The following is a 27626-nucleotide window of genomic DNA, read 5'->3' as shown; positions in this document are numbered from 1 at the left end:
AGTCGGGAGTGCCATATTACACTCAGCCGCTGTAATCAAATCAATATTTTATTTATAACAACGGAAAAAAAGTAGAAAACAAAAACAGAATTGAAAATCCTGACACAGATCTTAGGGAGTATGAAAATTTACTACATGATAAAGCTGATTCAGCTCAGTGGGAAATGGGCATATTTGGTACATGGCTCTGGCACAATGACTATCTTAGTATGCACTCAAGGTAAGTTTCTGTGGTGTTTTGAGACACTTTTCTGAATCTTCTAGCAGAAGAAATGCTCCATCTTTGGTAGGAGTCCATTGAGTCTGGGGGAGATGGGTGTCACGGGGTCTATACCTGGAGACTCTAGTCCATGGGCATGTAATTGTAGAGAATCTCCAACCAGAGGGCAAGTGTCCAGACAGACCCGGAGCTGTGTCCTCTGCGGATTGTCCTCCAGCACTGTCTCCCTGACCTCTACTTCCCACCCCTCCCAGAAGGCAGCTCGAAACTCTCTGTCACACCGCTCCAAGAAAGGAAAAGAAGAGCATAGTGGGAGGCATTTTGCCCCTGGCTGCTCCCATTCTGTTTCCATCAGAAGGTCAGACTCCCCAGAAGAACCTAGAACCTCAAAGAGGCTGAGGTGTACCTGAGGTGCATCCATTTCCCTACGCAGTCAGATGGCCAGAGCCAGACCGCCACCCTGGCCTCTTCTGAATGCCAGGTGGCTTCTTAGGAACCCCGTCCGTTGGAGCAGCCCTCCAGAGAGACACCTCCGTGTTGAGAGGTTTCCCCCTCAACCAGGCAGGCTGCTCCCTCCAGCGTTTAAGGCCTTCCACAGCTTCGTTTGCAGGCTCCCGATGTGCGAGCGGGGACCTCTGGGACGCACCTGCCCCTGACCGCCTCGGACACCTCCCCAGGAGCCTCGGATGGTCAGGGAGCGCCCCCCCACCCCCCGCCCCGGGGAGAGAGCGCAAGCGACGGGCAGGCAGCCGGCCCCGGGGGCTGCGGTCCCGCCTCCGCTTAAACGGGCGCCCTCTCCAGCAGGCGTCTGTGCGCCTCCTGGGATTCCTTCTGGAGCCGGCACAGTCCCTCCGGCAGCGGGGCCCGGCCGGTTGCGCCCTCGGGGCCCGGGCCCGCGGGCAGGCCGCGCTGCTGGGAGTAGCGGTAGGCCGGGTTGCTGTAGGGGCGGCCGTCGTTCTCCCACAGGACGCAGTCCACCGCCGCCAGGAGCTCCCGCAGCTGCGCCTCCCGCTCGGCGCCCGCCGCCGCGTTGTCGAAGGCGCAGTGGCGCCGCGCGCACACCGCGTCCAGCCGGGCCAGGTGCGGGTTGTCCGTGCGGCGCACGTACTCCTCCAGGGAGCCGCCGCCCAGGTCCTCCCTGCGCGTGAACACCAGCACCGTGTGCGCCAGGACGCCCACCCCGAAGGCCTCCTGCAGGCCCCGCACCGCCTGCCGGTCCTCCTCCGTGAAGCGGCCCAGCTGCGTCACCAGCAGCACCGCGTGCGGCCCGGGCGCCGAGAAGGCCACCGCCTCGCAGATGGCCCGCGCCGCCGCCTCGGGCCCGGCCTGCGGGGACAGGAGGTCGGGCGTGTCGATCACCTCGAGCTCCCGCCCGGCCCAGGCGCCGCTGCCCCGCTGGAGGTCCCGGGTCACCGGTTGAGGGCTGAGTCGGGACGGGAACTCTCTCCTGCCCAGGATGCTGTTCCCTGTAGCGCTCTTCCCGCTGCCGCTTTTCCCCACCAGGAGCAGTCGCAGTTTCTGCGGGGTCCGTGGGGCCTCCCACAGGCCTGGAAGCAGGGGGACAAAGCAGAGGGAGCGGGGGTGAGAGCCGTGCCCTGGGGTCCACGGGCAGCGCGGAGACCTGCGTCTCGCCCTGGACTGTGACCTGCGGGGCTCCCCTTCTGCCTTGCTTTTGTTCCGCTTATTATTATTATTATCATGGTATTTATATAGCATAAAAAGTATAGTATAACATCAAACTTATCACTGTCCTCAGTTTTAGGCGCGCAGTTCAGTGGCGCCCAGGACATTCACGCTGTTGTGCAATCATCTCCATGGTGCCTCTCAAGAATGTTTTCATCATCCCAAATTGCAATTATTTTATTTCATTTTCCAAATTGTAATTGCATTCGTTTTTCTGTGTCGGCCTTATTTCAGTTAGCACAGTGGTTCCCAGGGCATGGATGTTGCAGCCCAGCACAGAATTTCCCACCTTTTTAAGACTGAATAATACTCCATTGTAGGTATATGGCGCTTCTTGATTATTCCTACACATATATGAACATTTGGGTTGTTTTCACCTTTTACCATTGTGAACAGTGCTGCCATGAAATCCATTCATTTTCCAGCAGTCCCAGATTCTGTGTCCCCAGGTTAGTGGCCACACTGAGCCCTCAGAAGCTCAGCTCCTGACCCTGATGCCATAACTTTTGGGGGGACAGAAGCCCTTGAGAAGGCCAAGTGCAGGCCTAGGATATCCTGCTTGTGCCCGTGGTGCTCTGCAGCCCATAGGACCCCAAGAGCTCTCCCATCGGATCCAAACACCTGTACGAGGTCTGGGCAAGTCATTTGGTCACACTGACCATCAGCACCTCCTTCCTGAGGACGAAATCCCAGAAGGCACAGGCCCTTTCCCTTGGGCCTGGCACAGAGATTTAGTCAAGGTGGTGGCTGGCACTCTCTCTCCCTTCGTCTGCCTGTCAGGGACCTTTCCCTCTTACTTGGCTGAGTAGAGGAGGGCCCCCACCCAAAGACCCTTTGATGGCGGCCCAGGTGGGCAAATCTCTGACCAGGATGAGCCCTGCCGCCGGTCCCTACACACCCACGTACACATTGAATGCCGCCATCCGCACCTCTCTCAAGTTCATTCCTGTTAGAAAGTGGTTTACCTCCTAAAATGCCTGGTCTAGGATCGAGATTCAGCTCTCCTGCAGGGTCCTCCTCCAGAATATGTTCGCATTCTTCTTCCTCCGGCTAGAGATAACCATAATGCGTCTTGTTAGTTTCTCAGCAGAGTTCGGAGAGGCGTTGCCTTTCTCTTGCCAGAAGCATTGGTTTGAGGGGGAGCAGCCTGAAAGAGGAGGGGGCCCGAGGGGTCTCTACTTCCTTTCTTTTTTTTTTTTTAATTTATTTTTTATTGGTGTTCAATTTACTAACATACAGAATAGCCCCCAGTGCCGTCACCCATTCACTCCCACCCCCCGCCCTCCTCCCCTTCCACCACCCCTAGTTCATTTCCCAGAGTTAGGAGTCTTTACGTTCTGTCTCCCTTTCTGATATTTCCCACTTCCTTTCTGTCTTCCTTTCCCCTCCTCTCTCCCCGCCCCCCCCACCACTGTGGTTTCTACTGTCTGTTTAGGAGACTTCACAGAAAAAGGGGGATGGCCTCAGCGGCAGGCTGAGGAGCAGGTGGCGTTTTATAGACAGGGACCTGGAACAACATGCTTTGCGAGGAGAGGGAGGAGCAGAGAGCAGAGGCAGGTCTGATACTGGGTCCTGAGAGCAGTGGAAAGATCTGGAGGGCGCTGGCAGGAAGTTGCAGCCACAGGCTGGCTGGGCTGGGGGTGGGGGTGGGGGGACACGCGGGTCTTGGACCAAGAAGAGGGATCCATGCCTGACCTTTGGGAAAGGCTCAGCGGTGAGGGTTGCAGAGGGCAAGAGGTGGGTGGCCGGGTTCTGTGTGAGAACAACAGGGACAGAGTCTGGCTGGGAGCCAGGGGACCTCAGAGCTCATCTCCCATCACCGTCATTTAGGATGAGGACAGCCCCGAAAGGCTACTGGGCCTGGTCTGTGGGCCTGGCGATGACTTCGGTGCTGCCCGGGTCCCAGCAGCTGGCCGGTGGGAGGCCGCTGAGGCCGTTCCTCGTGACCGTCAGCCGTGTGCAGCCCTGCCAGCTCCAAGGCCCCAGGCTCAGAGTGGACACCGCCAGTGAGTCTTGGGAGTTTCCAGGACAAGAAAGTGACCGGCCCAGGTGAACAGCTTCCCCCCAGACCGGTCAGCAACATTCTGGTGAGGACACAGCATTGATCCTCTCCCAGGGGCTTCTGAAACAAGGAGGTTAGCGCTCCTATCTCTGCACCTGGAGACCCCCACCCTCTTTGCCCCTGGCTCCCTTACACCCTCGGTGGAAACTGAGGCAGCGCTTCACCAGGGAAATCTGGTGGCTCCTGTAGCGAGGCTTCCTGGAAGGTATGAGCAGGGCTGGTGGGCAAGGCGGGGGAGGCACCTGGGCAGAGAATCTGAACCGGGCACTGCAGCCGGGCACCCCGAGGGAGTGCGCACCCCGCCCCGCGCCGCCTCGCCCCACGGCCGGCCCTGAGCAGCACCTCACATGTTTGCCACACTTGGCAGTTTTTGCCTCCAGCATGAGCACGAGCAGCCTGTCATCTCATGTTTCCCAGGAAGGTCAGCTCGCAGAAGCGTCTTGCCCAGAATTGAGCAGTGACTTCGCGGCAGGGCACGTAGGGCAAGGGTTCTCCTGACCTCCTAGTCACGGCTCTTTCTATTCCACTGTAGACACGCGTGCATGCGCTACACGCACAGCACATTCCCAAAGGCTCCCCAACACCCACACTCACTAACACACCCCCCCACAGACTCCCCAATATCCACAGACTCCCCAACACCCACACTCACTAACACACACACACAGACTCACCAACACGCACAGACTCCCCCACACCCACCCTCACTAACACACACCCCACAGACTCCCCAACATCCACAGACTCACCAACACCCACATTCACTAACATACACACACCCATAGACTCACAAACACCCATAGTCACAAACATCCACACTCACAAACATACCCACACCCACAGACTCACAAACACCCATAGTCACAAACACCCACACTCACTAACATACACACACCCATAGACTCACAAACACCCATAGTCACAAACACCCACACTCACTAACATACACACACCCACCAATTCACCAACGTACATACACCCACAGACTCACCAGCACCCACACTCACTAACATACACATACCCACAGTCACAAATACCCACACTCACTAACATACACACCCACAGCCACACAGCCACAAAGATACTCACAAACATACACACACCCACACACTCACAAACACCCACACTCACACACACACTCACAGACTCATTAACACCCACCCTCTCAAACATACACATACCCACAGACTCACAAATACCCACACTCACTAACAGCCACACTTATAAGCATACACACACTCACAGACTCATAAACACCCACACTCACAAACATACACACACCCATAGACTCACACACACAAACACCCACACTCATAAATATACACATACCCACAGACTCACACACACAAACACCCACACTCATAAATATACACATACCCACAGACTCACAAACACCCACACTCACTAACATATACACCCACAGACTCACAAACACCCACACTCACAAACACAACACACACCCATAGACTCACCAACACCAACACTCACAAACATACACACATACACACAAACATGTCACACATACCACTTACACACATACACTCAAAACACACCACATACACATACAAATACATAAACACACAAATATATGCACAAACATAATGAACACACATACATTCGTACACACAAACATAACACACATGGAAACATAAATACACAACACACACATCCACACAAACACATGATATACATAAACACACCCATATACACAAACCCTTTACACACACTCCACCCATACACTCCCAAACACAACACATATTCACACAAACACAAAAACACAACACACACGGGAACATAGGTACATGACACACACACACAAACAACACACACAGACACACTTCCCCACACACTTGGACTTACCACGCTGTCAGCTGCTGGGCAGGAGGAATGGCGATGTTCTCTGTCTCCTGGGGCCACATGCTCTTGTGAATTCTTTGTTTCTCCTTTTGGGGCCGACGCATCGTGGACTTTTGAGGACCTTGACTGAAGGAGGTGGAGGAAAGTGTCCACGGTGTAGGAATAGATAAAGGACATGGCTTGTTTGTTTTTTTTTTTCCAGCAAAATGGGATCAGAAAGCTCAGCTCCGAGAAGTGCCCTTGAGAGAGCAGCTGTCAGGAAGTGAACAGGAACACCCAGGGCAGCCCCTCCTCCATCAGAAGACACTCGCCACCGTTTGCATTTTGTCTGCGGCTTTGGTAGTAGAAACAGGAAAAACATGAACACCCGTGTTGTTATGATTTTGATCCTGCACTAGGACACTGAGATCTCAGAGGCTTAGAAAGAAGCAGCAGATTCTCTAGAAAATGCTGTGCCAGGGGAATGATTTTTTACAGATGTCCCTTCTTTGCGAGTTGCCTGCTTGCTACAGAGACCCCATGCCTTTACCATAGTGGCAGGTGCCTGGCATCTCCTCCTCCCTCCTCAATTCCAACTCCCTTTACACATTTTCTTTCTGGGACTATGGGGCCTTGGGACTTGTCAGCTGAACCACAGTTGAGCCCATCCTGTAGAGTAAACCTTGTAGCCAATTCTTTATAATAAATCTTTTTATATATGTGTGTACACACACGTCTGACAATTCTAATATCTGACTTATAGCTGAGTCTAGTTTGCTCTGTGTCTCCAGATTGTGCTTTTTTTTTAAAGATATTATTTTTTTATTCATGAGAGACACAGAGAGAGAGGCAGAGACCTAGGCAGAGGGAGAAGCAGGCTCCCTGCAGGGAGCCCCATGCAGGACTCAATCCCAAGACTCTGGGATCTCGACCTGGGATGAAGGCAGACACTCAACCACTGAGCTACCCAGGTGCCCCTCCAGACTGTGCTTCTTGCCTCTTAGCACAGCTTGTGTTGACATGCCAAGCTGAACGTGATCTATCAGAGTTTAGGAACTGAGGTAACTAGGGCTGTAGTGTGATGTTTCATGTCCATCTGTCTAGGAGTCGGGCTGTGTTCATGTTTCCCATGGATGTAGGTGCCAGAGTTTTCAGTTTCCTTCAGTGCTCCTGTTGTCTCGTTTCTCTGTTGTCTGTGGGTTTCCCTAAGAAGCCCTTCTTAAATAGAGTTTGTGCAGTGCTGTTCTTTTGGCTTTAATTCACTGTTTTTATACCGAGGCCCTGTCAATGTGGTGGTAGGAGTGGGAGGGGGAAGCATGATCTTGAAATTAAATCACCCTTTCTGAGTGGGTCTGTGATCATCACAATTTATTTAGCTTTTCCTCCCCACCATGGCTGCTTTGGATGACCCAGGTGATATGGTCACTTTGTACTGTTTTCTCACCACTTCATTCCAGCCTCTTTCTTCTCCCCTCTGCTCCCGCCTTGATGGACTTCCTTTGGTTACTTGAATGCTTCATCCCATCTTTTTTCTCAGGAACTGCTGTGAAGAGCTAGAGCTGAAAGGCTCCTCAGGGAAGGTGTTCTGTTAATCAAAAGATTTTGATAAGCATTTCGGAGGTTTAATGGAGATCTGGAAGTTTAAAATGTTAACACTATTTTAAATGTTTTGAGGAAATATACACTAAAACCAGAAATAACAAATAAATCACATGTATAAAAAACATAAAGTGGATGTAAAATTATCATTATTTCTAAAGGTTGTGATTATATGTCTGAGAAAATCAAGAGAATAAACCAAAGGGCACCTGGGTGGCTCAGCTGGTTAAGCACCCAACTCTTGATTTCAGATCAAGTCATGATCTCAGGGTCCTGGGATTAAGCCCCCCCATCAGGCCCCACATTCAGCAGGGAGTCTGCTTAAGATTTTCTCTCCCTCTCCCTTTGCCCCTCCCCCTGCTCATACACACACTCTCTCTCAAATAAATAAATAAATCTTAAAAACATGAATAAACCAATTGATACGTGAGAGCTAGGTTCTTGTCTCACAGAGTCGAAGAATGAATCTCGCAGACAACGGAGAGTGAGTAAAGCGATAGAAGTTTATTAAGCAAAGATACAGAGGAAGCTCTCAGAGGTGAAAGGGCTCCCAACAGGGTTGCCAGTGAGGGCTTTTAGTGGCAATCTGTTATTGAGAACCTAGCCAGGGAGCCCACGGCCTGGGGATTCTTGTACAGTCTTGGTGTGAGCGGGGACTATTGATAATACCTTAATGACATATTCTTTGTGGTTTGGTGAGTTTCTGTGATTACTTAGTAGCCACTAAAGGGGGATACTCCCTAACATTTTAGAGCTAGGGAGCTGGGTTTGTTTGTTTGTTTGTTTGTTTGTTTGTTTCTTTCTTTCTTTCTTTCTTTCTTTCTTTCTTCATGAGAGGCACAGAGAGAGAGGCAGAGGCAAAGGGAGAAGCATGCTCCATGCAGGAAGCCCCATGTGGGACTCCATCCTGGGACTCCAGGATCACTCCCTGAGCCAAAGGCAGATGCTCAACTGCTGAGCCACCCAGGCGTCCCTCTTTCTCTGTGTGTGTGGGGGGGGTTTTTTTGTTTGTTTTGTTTTGTTTTGTTTTGTTTTTTGTTTTTTGTTTTTTTTTTTACTTTTTTACTTATCTCTGTTTCCTTGGGATGGGTAGGAGCCTGACTCTGGGTCTTTTGGTGTCCTTGGGGTTTATGGGAGCCTACAGATCTATGGGAGCCTGACTTTGGGCCATTCCGTTATCTTTCCCTGCCAGGTGCCATCTGTCCCTGACTCATTCCTACATCACAATAAGCTCCTATTAAGAGCAGTAAATAAATTAATGAGTGCAAAATTAAATAAAAACCATACAAACTGACTAACATAAAAACAATAGCCAACTAGATATAACTTGTGATTTAAAAAATAACAACAAAAAGTAAAATGCCTAAGAATAGACTTGAAAATCGTGTAAACATTCTATATAAAGGAAACTTCTGAGGTTATGGAAATAGAACTCAGAAGTTGGTAGAACCCCTTTGGAAAAGTCTGCAGTACCCAGGAATAGAGTCAATACCAAGCTATCCTACCAGGAAGCACACCCCCAACAGACATAGGTGCCTGTGTTCCCTGAAAAGGAATGCCTGTGATATTCATAGTGACACTCAGAATAGCACAAACCTGGAAACAACATAAATGCCCACCAAGGGGTAAGTATTCTCACAAAGGAAGGAAGGGAGGGAGGGAGGAAGGAAGGAAGGAAGGAAGGAAGGAAGGAAGGAAGGAAGGAAGGAAGGAAGGAAGGAAGGACATAACCTTGTGAGACAGTGGATATGTCAATTACTTGATTGTGGTGAATATTTCACAGTGTATGCCTATATCAAATCATCAAGTTGTAGACCTTAAACAGATACAATTCTGTCAATTTGTCAATTTATCTTGTCAGTAGGTGATTATTATTTGTCAAAATTATACCTCAATATAGTGGAAAATACAATAAAGTAAAAGAGCTGAAAAAGTGTTTTTAAAACAAAAATGCAAAAACAATGTAGACTACATTAATTGGAGTAATTGTATTGATTATATATTCACTCGTAAATTATAAATTATACATATATAAATTGGGTTATAGTCTGTAGTGTGAAAATACAATTTATATACAATGATGAGAATGCACAAAATATTGCTACATATTATAATAGGGATAAAGCTCAAACATAATGGTAAGTAAAAATCAAAAACAAAAGCCAGAGGGATCCCTGGATGGCGCAGCGGTTTAGCGCCTGCCTTTGGCGGGGGGCGCGAACCTGGAGACCCGGGATCGAATCCCACGTTGGGCTCCCAGTGCATGGAGCCTGCTTCTCCCTCTGCCTGTGTCTCGCCTCTCTCTCTGTGTGTGTGACTATCGTAAATAAATTAAAAAAAAAAATTAAAAAACAAAAACAAAAACCAGAGACAAGAATTTATGTAAAGTACAAGAATGGCTAAAATTAATCTATGCTATTAGAGGTTCAGCTAAAGGTCACCCCTGAAGAGCATTAGGAGGACTTCTGGGATTTTCTGTTTCTTTATCCAAGTGCTGGTTACTCCTTATGTTATTATTAATCATAAGGGACTCATTGTTTCTAAAGATTGGAGTATTTTTAAAATAATGACATCAAATTTATCTTCCTTTTTCTGTGCAGCTTGGGGATAATAAGACTAAGTCAAGTTTCTATTTTTCACATGTACTCTTAATTCTCCAGAGAGAAAACTATTATTCTAAATAATACTTGCCAGGAGACATTCTAAGGCTAGGAAACAAAATGGCAGGCTAGAACCCTGCACTAAAACCAGCAAACCAGCTGGATAATTAATTTGAAAATTATTTTTTTAAAAGACTTCATTTATTTATTTGAGAGAGAGAGAGACAGCAAGAGAGCACAATCAGGGGGAAGAGGAAGAAGCAGGCTCCCCGCAGAGCAGGGAGCCCAAGGTCGGGCTGGATCCCAGGACTCTGGGATCATGACCTGAGCTGCAGGCATGCACACTCAACCAACTGAGCCACTCAGGCGCCCCTTATTTTGAAAATTCTTAAATGAGAGTTCCTCCAAAAATAAATTTTCAAAAACTAGACTAGAGGTGTTCTAAATAGGATAATTTAAGTAGAAAAGAATCTAGAGCTCTTAGTGGAGCTTAAAATCAATATGAACCAATGGTGCAAAAAAAGCAATCACCAAATAGAAGCCCCTTTAACTGAGGTTTTATTAACAGACATCCAGGGTCTGGGCAGCAGGTACAAGCATGTGGCCAATTCCAGGGACTAGACTTGGGGGTGGGGTGGAGGGTGGAATTGCCAATGTGGAGCGTTCAGAGCAAAGACTATGAAAGAATTGTGCAAAATGATTATAGGGAAAATGATGAAGGAATCGAATAAAAATTTCAAGAGAACATGCTTGGCAATTACACAGATGGGATGAAATTTACTGTCTGTTGACCTGTAATGCTGAGAACAGACAAATGGGCACGTATTTCCGGATTTCTTCACCACAGAGGAAAATCTAACTAAGGTGTCCAAAAATGGAAAAGGGATCCAAACCGGAGTTGGAACAGAGAGCTTGGACTGCCCTGTGGGTTCAATCATGAGCAGGGAGAGGAAGAGGTGGGCGCTTCTGTAGAAGAGCAAGGGGAACCACTGCTGGGGCACATGGCTGGCTCAGGAGCTGCCGATTCTGCCTTCAGTCCAACGGCACAACGTCTATGCGGGACTTGAGAGCCAACTTTTTAAACTCTCCCCCCCTCCACCCTCTAAAGCATCTCCTCTAAGAATCTGCCTCACAGAGACGTGGTTGTAGGGCAGAGGGCAGGGGGCCAGGGTCCAAGCACAGTCCCCCAGGGCCGGGGAGGGAGTCCCTGAAGTCAGGTGGGTGGGTGCCAGGCTGGGTGAGAGGTGGATGTCCCCCACCCCACCCCCACCCCAGTCTTCGAGGGGAGGTGGGCGGGGGTCCCTCTGGCCACCCGGACATGGAAAGTTGAATAGTGAGGGCTTAGGTGGGGAAAACTGTACAGGGAACAATTGGGGAAATTGGCTTTTCTGGTCTTCCGACAGTATTTGCCAGTTTTGGTCCCATTTTCACGTTTGCCCCTTTTTGCGTTGTGTCATTTCATGAAGATCAAGTGGGACGTGGAAAGGGCAATGGCAAACCCTTCAGCAAGGACACGGAAAGAAACAGTCACACACCAAAGGCACTGTCATTTCCTGGGCCTCCTGTAAGCACTCGTTTCCCAGAAGCTTGACTCACAGAGCCCAACCCAAACTCTTACCATCACCCAGTGGTGGAGGGTCCCCATGTGCTAGATGCGGCTCTCCTGTGCAGCATGCTTGCCCACAGCTCAGGTGTCACTCACACGAGCCCACACCTTGCACTTGAGCTGGAAGGCAAAGGAAGGGCAGAAACACTTGTGCCCACTAAAGTGGTCTCTTGTTTGCTCACTAGAGAGTCAGAACGGCTCATTGTTGCACCTGTTGTGCCCAAGGCCCTAGCATGGGTGTGAGATTGAGGGCAAAATGCACCTGCTTCACCCTCGCCAGGCCAGCGTGGGGGATCAGGGCAATCTCTCTTCGTCCCTCCCTGGCCCCTCTAAACCCTCCAAGTGCCAATGGCCCAACATCCCAGCTCTGTCCTGTGAGGTAACCATGGCATTCTGTGACAGGGAAGGCCAGAGATGGAGGAGGTGAGGTACGAAATGAAAATGTGTTGCTGCACGTCTAGACAAGTGACAAACGCTATCGTTCTTACCATTCGAGACGTTTCTGGGAAATAGGCTGACATCGAGTATATACCACAGACTTCCTGGAGATGCACAAGAACAAAAACCCCATCATCTCATTGAAATAGAACACGGAGACAAGCTTGGCAATTCCCTCAGCAAAACTAGGCAAAAACAAGTAGTCTCACAAACAAAGCTTAACTTGGCTTATTTTCCAAGATGCTGGACATGGGTCATTTCTTGCTTCTGCCTCTGGGAATCACAAGGAAAATTTAAGCTGTTCCCAATTCCCTATTATTTAAGAAGGGGCTGTGCACACCCTTTCTCCATTTTTCCCCCTAATTATATTTATTTGATTTTTAAATTCTATGTTATTATTATTTTTAAATTTTTTATTTAAATTCAATTAATTAACATACAATGTATTATTGGGTTCAGAAGTAAAGGTCAGTGATTCATCAGCCTTATATAACACCCAGTGGTCTTACATCACCCGGTTACCCCATCCCACCACCCCCTTCCTGGACCTCTCAGTTTGTTTCCTATGATTAAGAGTCTCTTATGATTTGTCTCCCTCTCTGATTTCATCTTGTTTTATTTTTCCCTCTATTCCCCTCTGATCCTCTGCTTTGTTTCTTAAATTCCATGTATGAGTGAGATCATATGATAATTGTCTTTCTCTGATTGACTTATTTCACAGCATAATATTCTCTAGTTCCATCCATGTCATTGCAAATGGCAAGATTTCATTTTTTTTTTGATGGCTGAGTAGTAGTCCATTGTATATATTTATAGACCACATCTCCTTCATCCATTCATCTGTCGATGGACATCCAGGCTCTTTCCATAGTTTGGCTCTTGTGGACATTGCTGCTCTAAACATTGGGGTGCAAGTGCCCCTTCAGATCACTACATATGTATCTTTGGGGTAAATACCCAGTGATGCAATTGTGGGTCAAAGGGTAGATCTATTTTTAGCTTTTTGAGGATCCTCCGTACTGTTTTCCAGAGCAGCTGCACCAGCTTGCATTCCCACCAACAGTGTAGAGAGGTCCCCTTTCTCTGCATCTATTTTTTTTTCAAAGATTTTATTTATTTATTCACTAGAGACACACACACACACACCAGAGGCAGAGACACAGGCAGAGGGAGAAGCAGGCTCCCTGCAGGGAGCCCGACATCGACATGGGACTCGATCCCGGGTCTACAGGATCACGCCCTGAGCTGAAGGCGGTGCTAAACCGCTGAGTCACCAGGGCTGCCCTCTCTGCATCTGTTGTTTCCCGACTTTAATTTTAGCCATTCTGACAGGTGTGAGATGGTATCGTCTTGTGATTTTGATTTGCACGTCCCTGATGCTGAGTGATGTCAAGCATTTTTCATTTGTTTCTTGGCCATTGGTATGTCTTCTTTGGAGACATGTCTGTTCATGTCTTCTGCACATTTCTTGATTGGATTCCTTGTTCTTTGGATGTTGAGTTTGATAAGTTCTTTATAGATTTTAGATACTAGCCCTTTATCTGATTGCTCATTTGCAAATATCCTCTCCCATTCTGTTGGTTGTCTTTTGGTTTTGTTGACTGTTTCCTTTGCTGTGCAAAAGCTTTCCATCTTGGTGAAGTCCCAATAGTTCATTATTGCCTTTGTTTCCCTTGCCTTTGAAGACGTGTCCTACAAAAGTTTCTGTGGCTGAGGTCACAGAGGTTTCTGCCTGTCTTCTTCTCTAGGTTTATGATGGATTCCTGTCTCACATCTAGGTCTTTCATCCATTCTGAGTCTATTTTTGTGTATGGTATGAGGAAATGGTCCAGTTTCATTCTTCCATATATGGCTGTCCAATTTTCCCAACACCATTTGTTGAAGAGACTGTCTTCTTTCTATTGGATATTCTTTCCTGCTTTGTTGAAGGTTAGTTGTTTGAGGGTCCATTTCTGGGTTCTGTATTCTGTTCCATTGATCTATGTGTCTGCTTTTGTGTCAGTACCAAACTGTCTTGATGATTACAACTTTGTAATAGAGCTTGAAGTCTGGAATTGTGTGATGCCACCAGATTTGGTTTTCTTTTTCAACATTCCTTTGGCTATTCGGGATCTTTTCTGGTTCCATACAAGTTTTAGGATTATTTTTCCAACTCTGAAATAAATTGATGGTATTTTGATAGGGATTGCATAGGATGTATAGATTGCTCTAGGTAGCATAGACATTTAAGAGAATTTGTTCTTCCAATCCATGAGCATGGAACGTGTTTCCATTTCTTTGGGTCTTCCTCAATTTCTCTCGTGAGTGTTCTATAGTTTTCTGAGTACAGATCTTTTGCCTCTTTGGTTAGTTTATTCCTATCTTATGATTTGGGGTGGAATTGTAAATGCACACCTGCCTCCTTGACTACTTTGTGCCAAGAGGTGGATAAAGCTGACTTAATTTACCCTTAAATGTCTCCAACTCAACACTTCTCTCATGAACCTAGAAGTCAAAACCCCAGGACCTGTGGGCTTTTACTGGTGTTGCTCTGACAGGGCTCTTAATTCCAAGCCTCCCAGTTTTGTCATTGTCCCTCCTCTGATCTGGTCACTACCTATGGCCTCCCATTAGGGATCACTAGTCCTCTGAGCCAGCCCTGCCATTACATCCACATGCCACTGGGCTCTCTGCAAATCCACTCAGCCCTGGTAGGGGTTGGTGGGCTGGGGCTTGCACTACCAGCGGAATGGGGCTCTCATGCCCACTGGATAAGGCCAGAAGTAGCGGGCAACTCTAATGCGGTAGTAGGAAAAGGCCTTTGATCATCTGTCACAACCCTCATTTTAAACATAAAATGCTTGAAGTGAGCCTCAGAGGCTCTATGAGTCTGGCCTGCAGCCATAACACACACACAGCCTAATGCCTACAACCTGCACCTCCTCACCCACAAACCCATGTTCTTTCCACTCTGCTTGTGGCACAAATGCTAGAAAACCAGCGCCCCAGTGCTGAGAAAGAGTCCTAATATCACTACATGATCACAGTCAGAGCCTCGAGCCTCTCAGAGAAGGGAGGCCCTGATGTATTGACAGGAAGGGGCAGAGCTAATTTTAGAGGAAGGCTAGAAAAAATGTCTCATTGCGCTCATGCAGTAGAACACAGATTTGGGAGTTTGTACACTCCCCTTGGTTAACATCTGTACAATTCTCTTTTTGGAAATTCAAATTCTTGTCATCGTGTGAGAATGGCTTATGGCCAGTGGGCCACACTTCGAGGAAAAGGGGACCCAGCAACCACCTCTGACTGCCCTAGCAGAATGGTCTGCCTGCATCCTGAAACTTCCTCTATCTCTTGTAAAAGAAATCATTGCTTAGTCTCCAGATTAAAATAATCTCTGAAGCAAATTCTTCATGAAAATGCTCTACACTACTCGGAAAGGATAAAACCTAAAAGTAAAGGATGGGAATGGGTGGGAGTGTGTGTGTGGAGGTGTGTGTGTGTGTGTATGTGTGAGTGTGTGCATGTGTGTGGTATGTATTTTGGTTAAGGCAGTATCTGAGATGCACCTTGGGCAGAGTCTAGAGTAGCCTTTTCCAGAAGAGCCTGTGCCTCTGTCTGCTGTTTGTGAGCATCAGGACCTGTCAGTTCTAGAATCTGTCAGGACTGCAAGCTAGGATTGAGGGGAAAGGTGTTCTAGCAAGGTGGGATAGTTCAGATTCCCTGATGTAGGGAGCTACGGCACTGGGACCAGCACTGCTAAAAGGACATTGTGCAAGGAAGAATGAAATGCAGGACAGAGAGGCACCAACAAGAGTGGGTGATTCAGGGTTTGGGGGATAAGATAGATGAGAGAAGGGAGAGAGAAGAGGAAGTTTACTTAGCTAGAAGGAACTTCTCTCTTGTCCTGATTTCACTAATTTAATCTGCGTTTACAGTGTCAAGATTAAGCAATTCAGATTTGCCATGTGTCTGTTGCTCAAGAGACCATCACCACTGTAGATCAATGACCACAGATCATTGTAGACTGTGCTTTGGCCACACATGTTCACTGATGAACTCTGGGCAACTAAAAATGTTGGTGGGGGTGGGGGAGGGTAGCACACCAGGGCAAAGAAGGAGAGGGCAAGTTAGAAAGAGACCGAATAGATCAATGTCTACCATTTCAATGGATAATCTTCAGACCCAAGATCTGGTAGCAAGTTAGGTCCGCAGAGCTCATCTCTTATAAGATGTTGCCCATTTGAGAGCTACCCAAACAAACCTTCTGGTTGGTATCTCAGAATTTGAATCTTCAACTCTGCTTGAATGACTTTGACCTTCTCAGTCTCTCCCTGTGTGTTGTTTTGGTTGCCTACCTGCTATTCCTTGGAAAACCTTACCTCCTGAGAGAGAGACGATAGCTCTAGGGTGGTGGGCTGCAGGCATGTGTTTGCACAGAGGAGTTTCAGTGCCTTCTGATCATACCAGGTTCTCTGCTCCCTCGGAGGACAGTTTGCCTCAGGAGCATCTTTGGGCCTTGTGGTTTTCTTTCACTAAACCAGAAAACTTGTTTTTCAGTCTTGACAAAAACACCCTGAGACCAGGTTCTTTGCAAGGTACAGTTGAACTCAGAGAGAATATGTAACATGAAAGGATTTCGTGCAGAAATGGTTGGTGAGGAAATGAAAGAGGGAGGGCCCAGAGCACAGGGGAAGGTGTCAGGAGACAGACTGCTCACCCTCACCTCCGAGGTCACGGCCACGGCTCCTCTCTTGCTTGTTTTGACCTCAACTGTTCTGTTTCTGTGCACTGAGACGGATGCGGGTAGCAGGGCAGAGGAAGTGAAGCAAAACCTCAGTAAGGCTACCAAATGCAGATCATGTAAAGCACAAGGAGGGACAGGGCTTTCTAAGCCATTCTTCACACAGCCCATAAACACATATATCTGACTGCGGCATGACCCCGAGGCAATCCTGCCTCTACTTCCCACTTTATGTAAGAAAACACTCAGGATCCACACTTGATGACAAGTTCCCAAAGGTCTCTCTCCAACTCTAGCTTCACTTCCACCCACTGCCTCTGGGTTCTAGACATCCTGGCTTTCCTTGGAATACCCAACACAGAGCCATGTTGTCACTTGCCTCAAAATAACACTTCAATCCCTCCAGCTTCTACCTTCTGTGCACTCTTCAACTTCAGCTTATATGATGTTATTTCTAAGAAGTCTTTCCCAATTATCTTTCTCCCATCAGTTTAGCTTATCACCCTGTACACCTACATTCTCCTTGAGAATACTTAACCATGCTGAAGTTTCTGCTCAATGTCAGGCTTGCCTAGGAAAGAAAGTCATGATGGGGAAGGGTGGTGATGATTAAAAAAAAAATCTTGTTTTCTTAAAATATGGAACTAGAATTCCTCTGGAGTGGAAGAATCTGTTCAGAGAAACAACATGGTTGTTATGTTTGAAAGGAAGAGGGGAGCCCGAAAGCTGATACAGCTGGAACCTGGGCAATGGGGCAATCAGAGAGAGAGGAGCTACTCTGTCTGAGAGATGGATGAGTTGGCTATGCAGCAATGCAAAATCCTAATGTTGCGATTAATGTATAAAATCCAGCAATACCTTAACTGGTAGGCAAAGAAGGATCAATATCAGGAAATGCTTTTGTATAACTGAATGTATTATAAAGCTATGGAGCCACATAATCTGATAATCCCCTTAGCTACTGAAAGGTAAGTTTTTAAAATTCAACATCTCATAAACAACTACATTTTTAGCATAGTAAAAATTTCCATCTGAACCTCAAAGCATCTTGTTCAATGAGAAACCCTGAAATATACTCATAAAAGTTAGGAACAGGATAAGGAAGCCTCTTGTCATTGTGATTATTTGACATTCTTCTAGATACTAGCCATGATAAAATAAAAGTGAACAAAATTGGGGGCCTGGATGGCTCAGTTGGTTAGGCATCTGCCTTTGGCTCAGGTCATAATCCTAGGATCCCAGGACCAAGTCCTGCATCAGGCTCCATGTTCCACGGGGAGTCTGCTTCTCACTCTCCTGCTGCCCGCCCCCCCACCCCCGCTTCGTGCTCTTTCTCTCTCAAAAAATAAATAAAATCTTTTTCTTTTAAGTGAACAAAATTGATAGTTTAAAGGAAAAAAGCCAAGAAGAGGAAAAATGATCATTTAGTGCCCCATAAAGAACTTCCACAAATCAATATCAAAATGATTAACAACACAATTTAAACACAGGCAATAAATATATAAGTCAGATGTCAATAAAGAAAAAGATAGTTCCTATACATATGAAAAATACTCAGCCACATTCATATTGAGTAATGCATATGAAAAATGAAGATACCATTTTTCACTGATTAGATTGGCAGATAAAATCATAAGCAAAGCTATGGGGAAACTAATAAATGCTGATTTATGTAACTTGACTAACATTTTATTGTGGGCAATCTAGTAACATTGATCAAAATTACAAATACGTGTACTAATTACCTGGCAATGCTACTTCCAGGAATCTATTCAGGTGACCCAACTTTCTCTTGCTGTACAACAAGCCACTCCAAAACTTATGGCATACAACAGCAATTTTATTATGCTCATAATAGGAATTCAGGCAGAGATGGATGGTAAGACTTGTCTCTCCTCCATGCAAACTGGGGCTTCAGGTGGGGAGGCTGAAATGGCTGCAGGTAGCTGGGGCCCAGCTAGACAAGAGCCACATGGCTCTGGGTTCCTGATTATCAACCATGTTCCTAGATTGTTCTCCACGTTGTGCCTACTGGGGCTGGAACATCCAAGATGGCTTCTCTACTCCTTCACCAAGGGGACAGCCCTCTTTTCCTGATTGTTCTGATTCCCTAGTTCCTCACAGTGAGGGAAAGTCAGGAATTTAAGGGGATTATTGGTCAGCTTTCATCCCTGAGAGAGTAGGAAGGTTGAAGAGCAATCATGGTTGCTGTTCAGAGGGGTAGGGATGGTGTGGGGATGACCTGGTGAAGGAGAGAGCAGAGTGACTCACCCCTGAGGCTCTTCCGTGTCCCATTCCAAGGAACTGGGAACGATCCTCACGTCATGGTACCTGATGCTACAGAAGGGGATGATTGTGATTAATCCTCTGAGGTCATAAACAAAGCAATGGAATAAAGTTCAAAATGGACATCTCGGGGATCCCTGGGTGGCTCAGCGATTTGGCGCCTGCCTTTGGCCCAGGACATGATCCTGGAGTCCCAGGATCGAGTCCCACATCGGGCTCTCTGCACAGAGCCTGCTTCTCCCTTTGCCGGTGTCTCTGCCTCTCTCTCTCTCTATCTGTGTCTCTCATGAATAAATAAATAAAATCTTTTTTAAAATGGATATCTCTTTGTGCTCCCTCATTTGCAGTATACACTCCTTGGTAACGTGACATTGCTGATAATCGCATCATTTAGTGGAATGCTTCTGTTGATATCTTTGGTATGATTTGAAATTTATTTAAACTTTCTTTTAGAGATTTATTTATTCATTCATGAGAGACACAGAGAGAGAGAGGCAGAGACATAGGCAAAGGGAGAAGCAGGCTCCCTGCAGGGAGCCTGACATGGGACTCGATCCCAGATCCCAGGATCACAACCTGAGCCGAAGACAGATGCTAAACCACTGAGCCATCCAGGTGTCCCTAAACATTTTTAATTTAAAAGTTTAGTCATTAATTTTTATGATTATACTATGAGATTGGCCCTTTTTACAACAATGGGCATCAATTCAAACCAAGTCCTTGGCAGCAAGTCCTGTGCTTTATTAAACTAAAAGTTCTTCACACTTTTCAATGGACAAGTCACTAAATCTAACCTATTTAAAAAGACTTAATTTGGGTTTTTTGTTAGTTTGTCAAAGTTTATTTGTTCTGTTGTGTCTTTCCTTGGTATCACCTCCATGAAACTTTGGAAGTGAGCAACAAACCTCAGGAGTGGATTGTTCTACACACCCACCCCCTCCCTTTGCTAGTTCATCTCACACACTCTGACTGCACTTCAAATGTATGTGGTGAGGATGCTTCAGATCGTCTGTCTTGACAACTTTCAAGCATACAATCTAGAATTACAGCTATAGTCACTATGCTGTACATTAGATCCCCAGAACTTAGTCATCTTATAATTTAAGGCTTTTACCTTTTAACCAGCATGTCCCCATCTCCCCAAATCCCCAGCCCCTGCTAATCACCATTATACTCCCTATTTCTATGAGTTCCCCTTCTTTTTAGATTCCACATATAAGTGAGATTAAATTATACAGTATTCGTCTTTCCCTGATTTATTTTACTTAGCTTAATACCCTAAGGTTTATCCATGTGGTTGCAAATGGCCGGATTTCCTTCTTTCTCATGTCTAAATAATACTCCATTGTATACATCTATCACATCTTCTTTACCTATTCATCTGTTGACAAACATAGATTGTTTCCATAACTTGGTTATTGTCAATAATGCTGCAATGAACATGGGAGTGCAGGTATCTCCTCAAGATACTAATTTTGTTTTCTTTGGATATATACCAAGGAAAGGGATTGCTGGATCCTATAGGAGTTCTATTTTTAATTTTTTGAGGAACTTCCATCTTTCATAATGGCCACACCAGTTTGCTTCCCTACCAGCAGTGTACAAGGGTTTCCTTTTTTTCCACATCCTCACAACACTTGTTATTGCTTGTCTTTTTGGCCATAGTCATTCTGATAGGTGTCAGGACAGCTCGTTGAACACTGATTTGCATTTCCCTAATAATTAGTGATGCTGAGCACCTTTTTATGTACCTGTTGGCTATGTGTATGTCTTCTTTGGAAAAAATATCTATTCCAGTCCTTTGTCCCATTTTTAAATTGGGTTATTTGTCAGGATACTTACATCAGCCAAGAGCTTTCTTTTATTAAAGCCCAAAATATATTTTTTTATATTCAAAAAAGCAATGTTTTAAGTTTTTACTATTTAAAAAATTGTATATATAGGTGATGTACTGAATTTTATCTATGATTTAGAAAATTGATAGGCTTTGGATTTGATGCATATTGCATTATATTTGTTTTACATATAAAAGACTAGGAAATAGGTCCCTGTTAGGGTTCTGACACAGAATATTTTATTTTTAGGAATAGATTACGGTGATGAAGCCAAAGTTGCCCATGTTGTCTTGTTCTTTAAGTATGTTTAAGGAACTGCCAGTGAAGAACCTGGAGGACAATATAAACTCCCTATTCTCTCTCCCCCCTGCCTTGATGACTGTCATACAAATAAGGAGAAAGAGCATTTGAACGATTTCGACTTTTAACTCGATGTGTTTTACTTCCTGAATATGGACACTCCTGATTATTACTGTAGACACTCTGAGATCATTGCTCCCCAGAGGTGTGGTCCCTGAAATCACAGGGCTGGATAGGAAAGACAAACAGAGGAGCCATGGAAGCCATGAGTGAGTTATTTCAAAATCCTTTCAGGGTTAATGACTGTTAACTCCCAGTCTGACCCAAGAAATGGGCTTCTCACAGGTTCCCCTTTCCACACCCTTTCCCCTCTGCCCAGCGCCCCATTAGAGGGCCCCCCTAACCCCCAGAACCATGCTCTTGTCCTCCCCTGATGATACTTGCCTTTAGAACAGTCACTGCCACCAGTGAGTAAGAGGCTTAACTCCTGGGAAGGCTTTACATTTAGACAAACTTGTGAACCTGAGGACACAGTCTGGGGCAGGAAGGGATCAAATCTAACAGCTGCCGGGACCTGCCTGCCTTTCTTTCCTGTCCAGCTGAAATCATTCGAACCCTGTTTTTTTCGTTCCTGGCAAGAAAATGTGGTCTACACGATAGCCAGTAACTACTGATTAAATTGTCCCATGTTAATACAGCATACGGTAGGGCTTTGTCGGTAGGGCTTTGTCGCAGCGGGGAAGCTCTGCAGATACTGAGGAGAGGAGCGGAAGAAGAAAGCCGGCGCTTTTGCTTTCTTTTCTTTTTCTCTTTCTCTGAGCTGACAATTCACAGGTTTGAACTGGGAGACATCTGTTTCTTTTGACAGTAACTCAGGTAAGCCCACATTCATGAAAAGTTCCAGTGTTGATTTCGAGTTCCCAGGCTATGCTTGAAGAAAAGTTGTTGTGTGTTTTTTTTTTTTTTAAGAACAAAACTTCCCTATTTTAAAAAAATATTTTATCTATTTATTTATTTGACAGAGAGAGAGAGAGAGAGAGAGAAAGCCCAAGTAGGGGGAGCGGCAGAGGGAGAGGGAGAGGGAGAAGCAGGGTCCCCCCTGTGCAGGGAGTCCTTCTCTATCCCAGGATCCCGGAGATCATGACCTGAGCTGAAGGCAGCTGCTTAACCGACTGAGCCACTCAGGATAAAAGTTTCCTATTTTAAGGGAAACAATTTAGAGTGGCTGCCCTTGGCTGAAGTACAGCCAGCTTGCAGGAACTGTAAACTTTGTATAGTTGAGTTTATGTGTTACTGGCAAACAGAGCTCCCTTAGCATGAAGCCAATAAAGAGTGCTAACTGGGAAGAATTTGAGAATTCACATGTGCTCGTGAGTCTTCTGTGCCTTTCGTATACGCTGCCAGACCTAAGCAAAGAGGAAAACCATCTGATGAAAATGAACTGATGCTTCTCACTGCACAGGAAAAGGGAATGGGTCCCAGGGCTTCTTCAAGCTGGCTGTTGAGTAACTTGATGGATTGAATGAAATGTATTTCAGGCTTCAAGGATAGTGTACTCAATTCAGCAAGGAGGCTCTCTGGAGCAAGAATTCCAAATGAGGGGGGAAGTTTGGGGAGAGGGGAGAGGATGGGAAGGGAGGGAGCAAGGTGAGGAAAGGAGGAGAGAAGGGAAGACAAGATTGAACCTATAAAGGAAGAGGAGAGAAGGAATGGGTGAGGCCAAGGAGAACAAGAAAGAGGCTGGGAGGCCACAGGAGGAGGAAGAGGTGGGCAAGAAACCAGGAGTAGGTGGGGCTTACAAACAAAACCTACTTCTTCCAACTCTAACTCACTGGGTGACTCTGGGCAAGTGACTATGTCCCCCATCAACTATGTGTAAACAAACTGAGGCAGGGCTGTGACAATGCTGTAGGAATACAAGGGTCTTTCATGATTCAGAACTAAAAAAATTGTACATATATATTCCTTGAAATTACAGAGCTGGATAGGAAAAAAAGCAGGGGGTCATGGAAGCCATGAGTGAGTTACTTCAAAATCCTTTAAGGGTCCATTACTGTTAATTCCCAGTCTGGCTCAGGAATATCTATATTACATACATAATCGGTCTCTGGTCTCTCTGTCTCTCAGGAACAGCAATGGACCAACACGAATGTGATCACTCCGGTAAGGACATGACTTCTTATGTGTGATTACATTATCATATTTTGTGCCTATTTCATATAAAAATTATGCTTCCTGGGGCACCTGGGTGGCTCAGTGGTTAAGCGTCTGCCTTCGGCTCAGCTCATGATCCCAGGACCCTGGGATCGAATCCTGAATTTGGCTCCCCGCAGGGAGCCTGCTTATCCCTCTGCCTGTGTCTCTGCCTGTGTCTCTGCCTGTGTCTCTGCCTCTCTGTGTGTCTCTCATGAATAAATAAATAAAATCTAAAAAAGGAAAAATCATGCTACCCTCTCTAAGCAAAATATAAGCTATCATGTTTCTTCATTAGAGAGAATAATTTTACTCTGCTTATTCCAGTATTTCCCCAGTCCAGCCATTTCATGGGTAGTCAAGAACACATCCCCACCCAGTGAGGTCAGAGGAGCCATCTGTGGTCTTGGAACAGTCAAATTGCTTGGCCCACCTGGAGATGGAACCCACAGTCTTGGCTACACATCTCTGATATTCAGAAAACTTGTCTTAGATAGCTAGAACTGAGTGATTCAGGCAAGCCTCACATGACAAGATATGTTTTTAAATCCATATCATGCCCCAAGTATGTTTTTTTTTAGGATCCAACATGGCTGCATCCTGTAGTCTTAGAGAAACTGAGATTTTTTTTAAAACATTTATTTATTTATTTATTTATTTATTTATTTATTTATTTATTTATGAAAGAGAGCTTGTCTGTGCAAGCAAGCAGGAGGAGAGACCGGGGGATGGAAAGAAAGAATCCTTGAGCAGACTCCTCACTGAGCACAGAGCCCTACCTGGTGCTCAATTCCAGGACCCTGAGATCATGACCTGAGCCAAAATCAAGAGCCAGCTGCTCAACCTGGCTCAACTGAGCCACCCAAATGCCCCAAGAAATTGAGATGTTTTAAAAAATCACTGTTTATTTGTTTTGGTAATGGAGCTAGTTGGCTTCTATTTTATGAATACAATGTATTGGGAAACTATCTTTGCCCATAATGTGGGAATATCTCCTATTGTTAAAAATACTCCGTTGATATAACCAGTATAGTCATAACACAGGAAACTTGCTCTTACAGGACTGTATATAAAGAACCAAGGTGCCAGAGAATCAAAACTGAGAATCATTCTGGTGGGCAAAACAGGAACTGGCAAAAGTGCCACAGGGAACAGCATCCTCAGGAAGCAAGCATTTGAGTCACGGCTGGCTGCACAGCCCTTCACTAAGACTTGCAGTGAAAGCCAGGGAAGCTGGGGAGAGAGAGAGATGGTCATTATTGACACACCAGATATGTTTTCTGAGAGGGACCACTCTGATTCCCTGTACAAAGAGGTGGAGAGATGCTACTTACTCTCTGCACCAGGACCACACGTGTTGCTCCTGGTGACCCAGCTGGGCCGATTCACCACCCAGGACCAGCAGGTTGTGCAAAGGATGAAGGAGATCTTTGGAGAAGATGTCATGAGACACACAATTGTCCTCTTCACCCACAAGGAAGACCTCAAAGGAGAATCCTTGACAGATTACATCCTCGACATAGATAACAAAGCCTTGTGCAAGCTGGTGGCAGCATGCGGGGGTCGAGTGTGTGCTTTTGACAACCATGCTACAGGGAGTGATAGGGATGACCAAGTGAAGGAGCTAATGGCCTTGATGGAAGACCTGGTATTGGAGAGAAGGGGTGAGCACTACACCAATGGGCTCTACGGCCTAGTAACAGAATGTGAATCTGTGTGGTCAAGGGAAAGGTTAAAGGGTTTCAGAAGAGATCTTATGAAGTACATGGAAAATCAGAGATGTTACTCCACCACAGCCAAAGAAAATTATCTGAAACAAGCCCTAATCAGAACCCTGGTCTTTATTTTATATTTTATTCATTTGTTTGTCAAATTGCTAATTCTGTTATTTTGTGTATTGTATAGAATGTGCATCTTGTTTTGCTGCTTTCTTTTTAGTGTATGCTGTTTGTTCTGTAGCCTACTATTAACGATAGCCAAAACATTAATGATAATTTTGAAAAAGATCACTAGACTGGAAGGCAAGACTCGTACATTATAGTTACAGGTCAGTGATGGTTTATTCATGGCCAGATACTGGGTGAATCCAACTGCCTCCTCTGTAAGACACAGTGCCTAACATCATTAAATGTTTGCAATTCTGTTGTGTTTAAATCTTAACATCACTCTATTGATGAACCAAGTTCTTTTAAAAGATACTGTCTGTTTTGGAATACAGTATGAAAACCTTTTGAAGGCTATAAACACAAGATTCCTCTCATTTGCAAATCTCTAAAGCCAGTTTTATGTTCCTGGAAACTTGTTTTCTTCTTTATGATACTCCTATTTCTACTGAATATAATAAAAATAACAATAAAATTTCTCCTCCATATAATAACCTAGCAATAATCTGTAAAGTTGCTGAGATCACATCTTTGATTCTGTCATAGTTTTATCCTCGGAAGATGGTGACTGAACACATGGCACATTTACTCTAAAATGGAGCGGATCCACGAGCAGCAACCACACACAGACACATTCACTCATCAGTCGTCTGTTTTACATGCATCAAATTTGCTTAACATTGAAATGGGCTCAGCCAGATTTTATCTCTGGTCATGTTAGTATTAAAACACACATAGAAGCTTACACTTCAGACATGGTGATCGACAGGGTATTCTGCAGCATTGTCAGGGTCCTGGGATCGAGTCCTGCATCGGGCTTCCCACAGGGAGCCTGCTTCTCTCTCTGTCTATGTCTCTGCCTCTCTCTGTGTTTCTCATGAATAAATAAATAAAATCTTTAAAAAAGAAAAAAGAAAGAAAGAAAAGGAAGATCAGGAAAACTCCAAGGGTGAAGCAAACAATACGCATAAAAATAACGGGGAGCTAAAACGAGTTGAGAGCCATTAGGAAGATGCAAACGTAGAAGGCAGAGGTGGCCAATGGACAAATGCCCACATCAATTCTGAGTCAAGAAAGTCAGCCTTGGGTGGTCAGTGAAGTAAAAGAGCTGATTCTATGGCTTCTGTATTATGTCAGGACCTCCTTGGAGAACTCATATTACAAACTCATTTTTTAACCAAATATATAATAAGGCCTAGCAGTCTTTCCAAGTTTTTTTTTTTTTTTTTAATCTAGCATCATTTTGCTTTGGCTTGAAGAATTTCTTTAACATTTCCATTATGCGAGCCCTAGTGGGATAAGTTCTCTCTGGTTTTCATTGTCTTCAATTTTTTAAAACAATTTTCATTCTCGATGGATAGTTTTACTGAATAATGAATTCTAGCCTGATCTTTTATTTTTCTTCAGCATCTTAAACATATTCCAATATTTTCTGGCTTATATGGCTTCTGATAAGAAAGTAGATGTCATTCTTATTGGTTCCCTATATATACTGTCTTTTCCTCTCCTGTGGTTGACTTAATATTTTTCATTTTCTTTGGTTTTCAGTAGTTTGACCATAAAGTGTCTGAGTTTGTTTCTCTTCCTATTTTCTACTTAAGGTTGATTAAGATTGTTGGATTTCAAAGTTAAAGTTTTTCATCAAATTTTTAAAATTTTGGTCATTATGTTGTTGTTGTTTTAATTCCACCAAGTTCAGTGTTATCTTCTTCTTGGATTCTAATTGCATTAGACTGCTTGATGCTATTCCACTGATCACTAGTGCCATATTCATTTGTTTTCTTCAATATTTTCTTCACAATATTTTCAATTTCTTGTTTTAGTCTCAATAATTTCTCTTAACCAAAAAAAAAATAAAAAAATAAAAAAAAAATAATTTCTCTTAACCTGTCCTCAAGTTTGTAGATCCCATCTTCAGTATCCCATATGCTTGTAGGTACATTCACTTGGGTGGTTCTTTTTTAAAATTTCAGATATTTTATTTTCTAGTTCTTTTTAGAGTTTATATTTCTCTCCTGAAATTCTTTAGTTCTTCAGATTTAGTTCTTTCTATTTTTTACTTTTTAAAAAATATGTTATTTATGCATTTGACAGAGAGAGAGAGAGAGAGGAAACACACACAAACAAGGGGAGCAGCAAGTAGAAGGAAAAGAAGCAGGCTCCCCACCAAGCAGGGAGCCTTATGCAGGACTCAATCCCAGAACCCTGGGATCATGTCCTGAGCTGATAGCAGACACCCAACTGACTGAGCCACCCAGGCACCCCAGATTTAATTCTTTTTAGAGTTTATATTTCTCTCCTGAAATTCTTAGGCCATTATATTTATTTTTCTATAAATCTTTAATATGTGTATAATTGCTAT

At 45.1% G+C, this 27626-nt stretch overlaps 2 protein-coding genes and 1 long non-coding RNA gene across 5 annotated transcripts; 2 read left to right on the top strand and 1 right to left on the bottom strand.

Moving 5' to 3' along the window:
- Positions 1-30: 30 nt before the first annotated feature.
- Positions 31-6210, bottom strand: GIMAP6 (GTPase, IMAP family member 6). Its single transcript, XM_077849709.1, has 3 exons — positions 5826-6210; positions 2869-2953; positions 31-1767 (listed from the first exon to the last, which is right to left on the bottom strand). The coding sequence occupies exons 1-3, from the start codon at positions 5997-5999 to the stop codon at positions 1001-1003; spliced, it is 1026 nt and encodes a 341-aa protein (XP_077705835.1). The 5' UTR covers positions 6000-6210; the 3' UTR covers positions 31-1000.
- LOC144284760 (uncharacterized) lies at positions 3312-7531 on the top strand. Its single transcript, XR_013353191.1, has 3 exons — positions 3312-3460; positions 3734-3990; positions 6025-7531. It is a non-coding gene; the product is annotated as an uncharacterized LOC144284760 (long non-coding RNA).
- Positions 7532-21286: 13755 nt separating this feature from the next.
- Positions 21287-25743, top strand: GIMAP2 (GTPase, IMAP family member 2). Of its 3 annotated transcripts, XM_077849703.1 has the most exons (4): positions 21292-21457; positions 21887-22064; positions 23316-23351; positions 24443-25743. In XM_077849703.1, exons 3-4 carry the CDS (start codon positions 23324-23326, stop codon positions 25420-25422), a joined length of 1008 nt encoding a protein of 335 aa, XP_077705829.1. In that variant the 5' UTR covers positions 21292-21457; positions 21887-22064; positions 23316-23323; the 3' UTR covers positions 25423-25743. The 3 variants fall into 3 exon arrangements, with proteins under 3 accessions (XP_077705827.1, XP_077705829.1, XP_077705828.1); XM_077849701.1 differs by lacking the exon at positions 21887-22064 and having other exon boundaries at positions 21287-21457; XM_077849702.1 differs by lacking the exon at positions 21292-21457 and having other exon boundaries at positions 21471-22064.
- Positions 25744-27626: the final 1883 nt, after the last annotated feature.

This window comes from Canis aureus, chromosome 15 (assembly GCF_053574225.1).
Source record: "Canis aureus isolate CA01 chromosome 15, VMU_Caureus_v.1.0, whole genome shotgun sequence".
Lineage (NCBI taxonomy): Eukaryota > Metazoa > Chordata > Mammalia > Carnivora > Canidae > Canis > Canis aureus.
Note: the sequence above shows the minus strand (reverse complement) of the source record. Positions and strands in the feature narration are given on the sequence as shown.

Bases quoted from the DNA above. Each gene is read 5' to 3' on its own strand.
- GIMAP6 (XM_077849709.1), bottom strand. From the start codon at position 5,999: ATGTCCTTTATCTATTCCTACACCGTGGACACTTTCCTCCACCTCCTT. The intron at 2,954-5,825 runs GTAAGTCCAAGT...GGTTATCTCTAG, and splicing joins GCCCAGCAGCTGACAGCGTG to CCGGAGGAAGAAGAATGCGA. The intron at 1,768-2,868 runs GTAAACCACTTT...CCCTGCTTCCAG, and splicing joins TAGACCAGGCATTTTAGGAG to GCCTGTGGGAGGCCCCACGG.
- GIMAP2 (XM_077849701.1), top strand. The intron at 23,352-24,442 runs GTAAGGACATGA...TTGCTCTTACAG, and splicing joins ACACGAATGTGATCACTCCG to GACTGTATATAAAGAACCAA.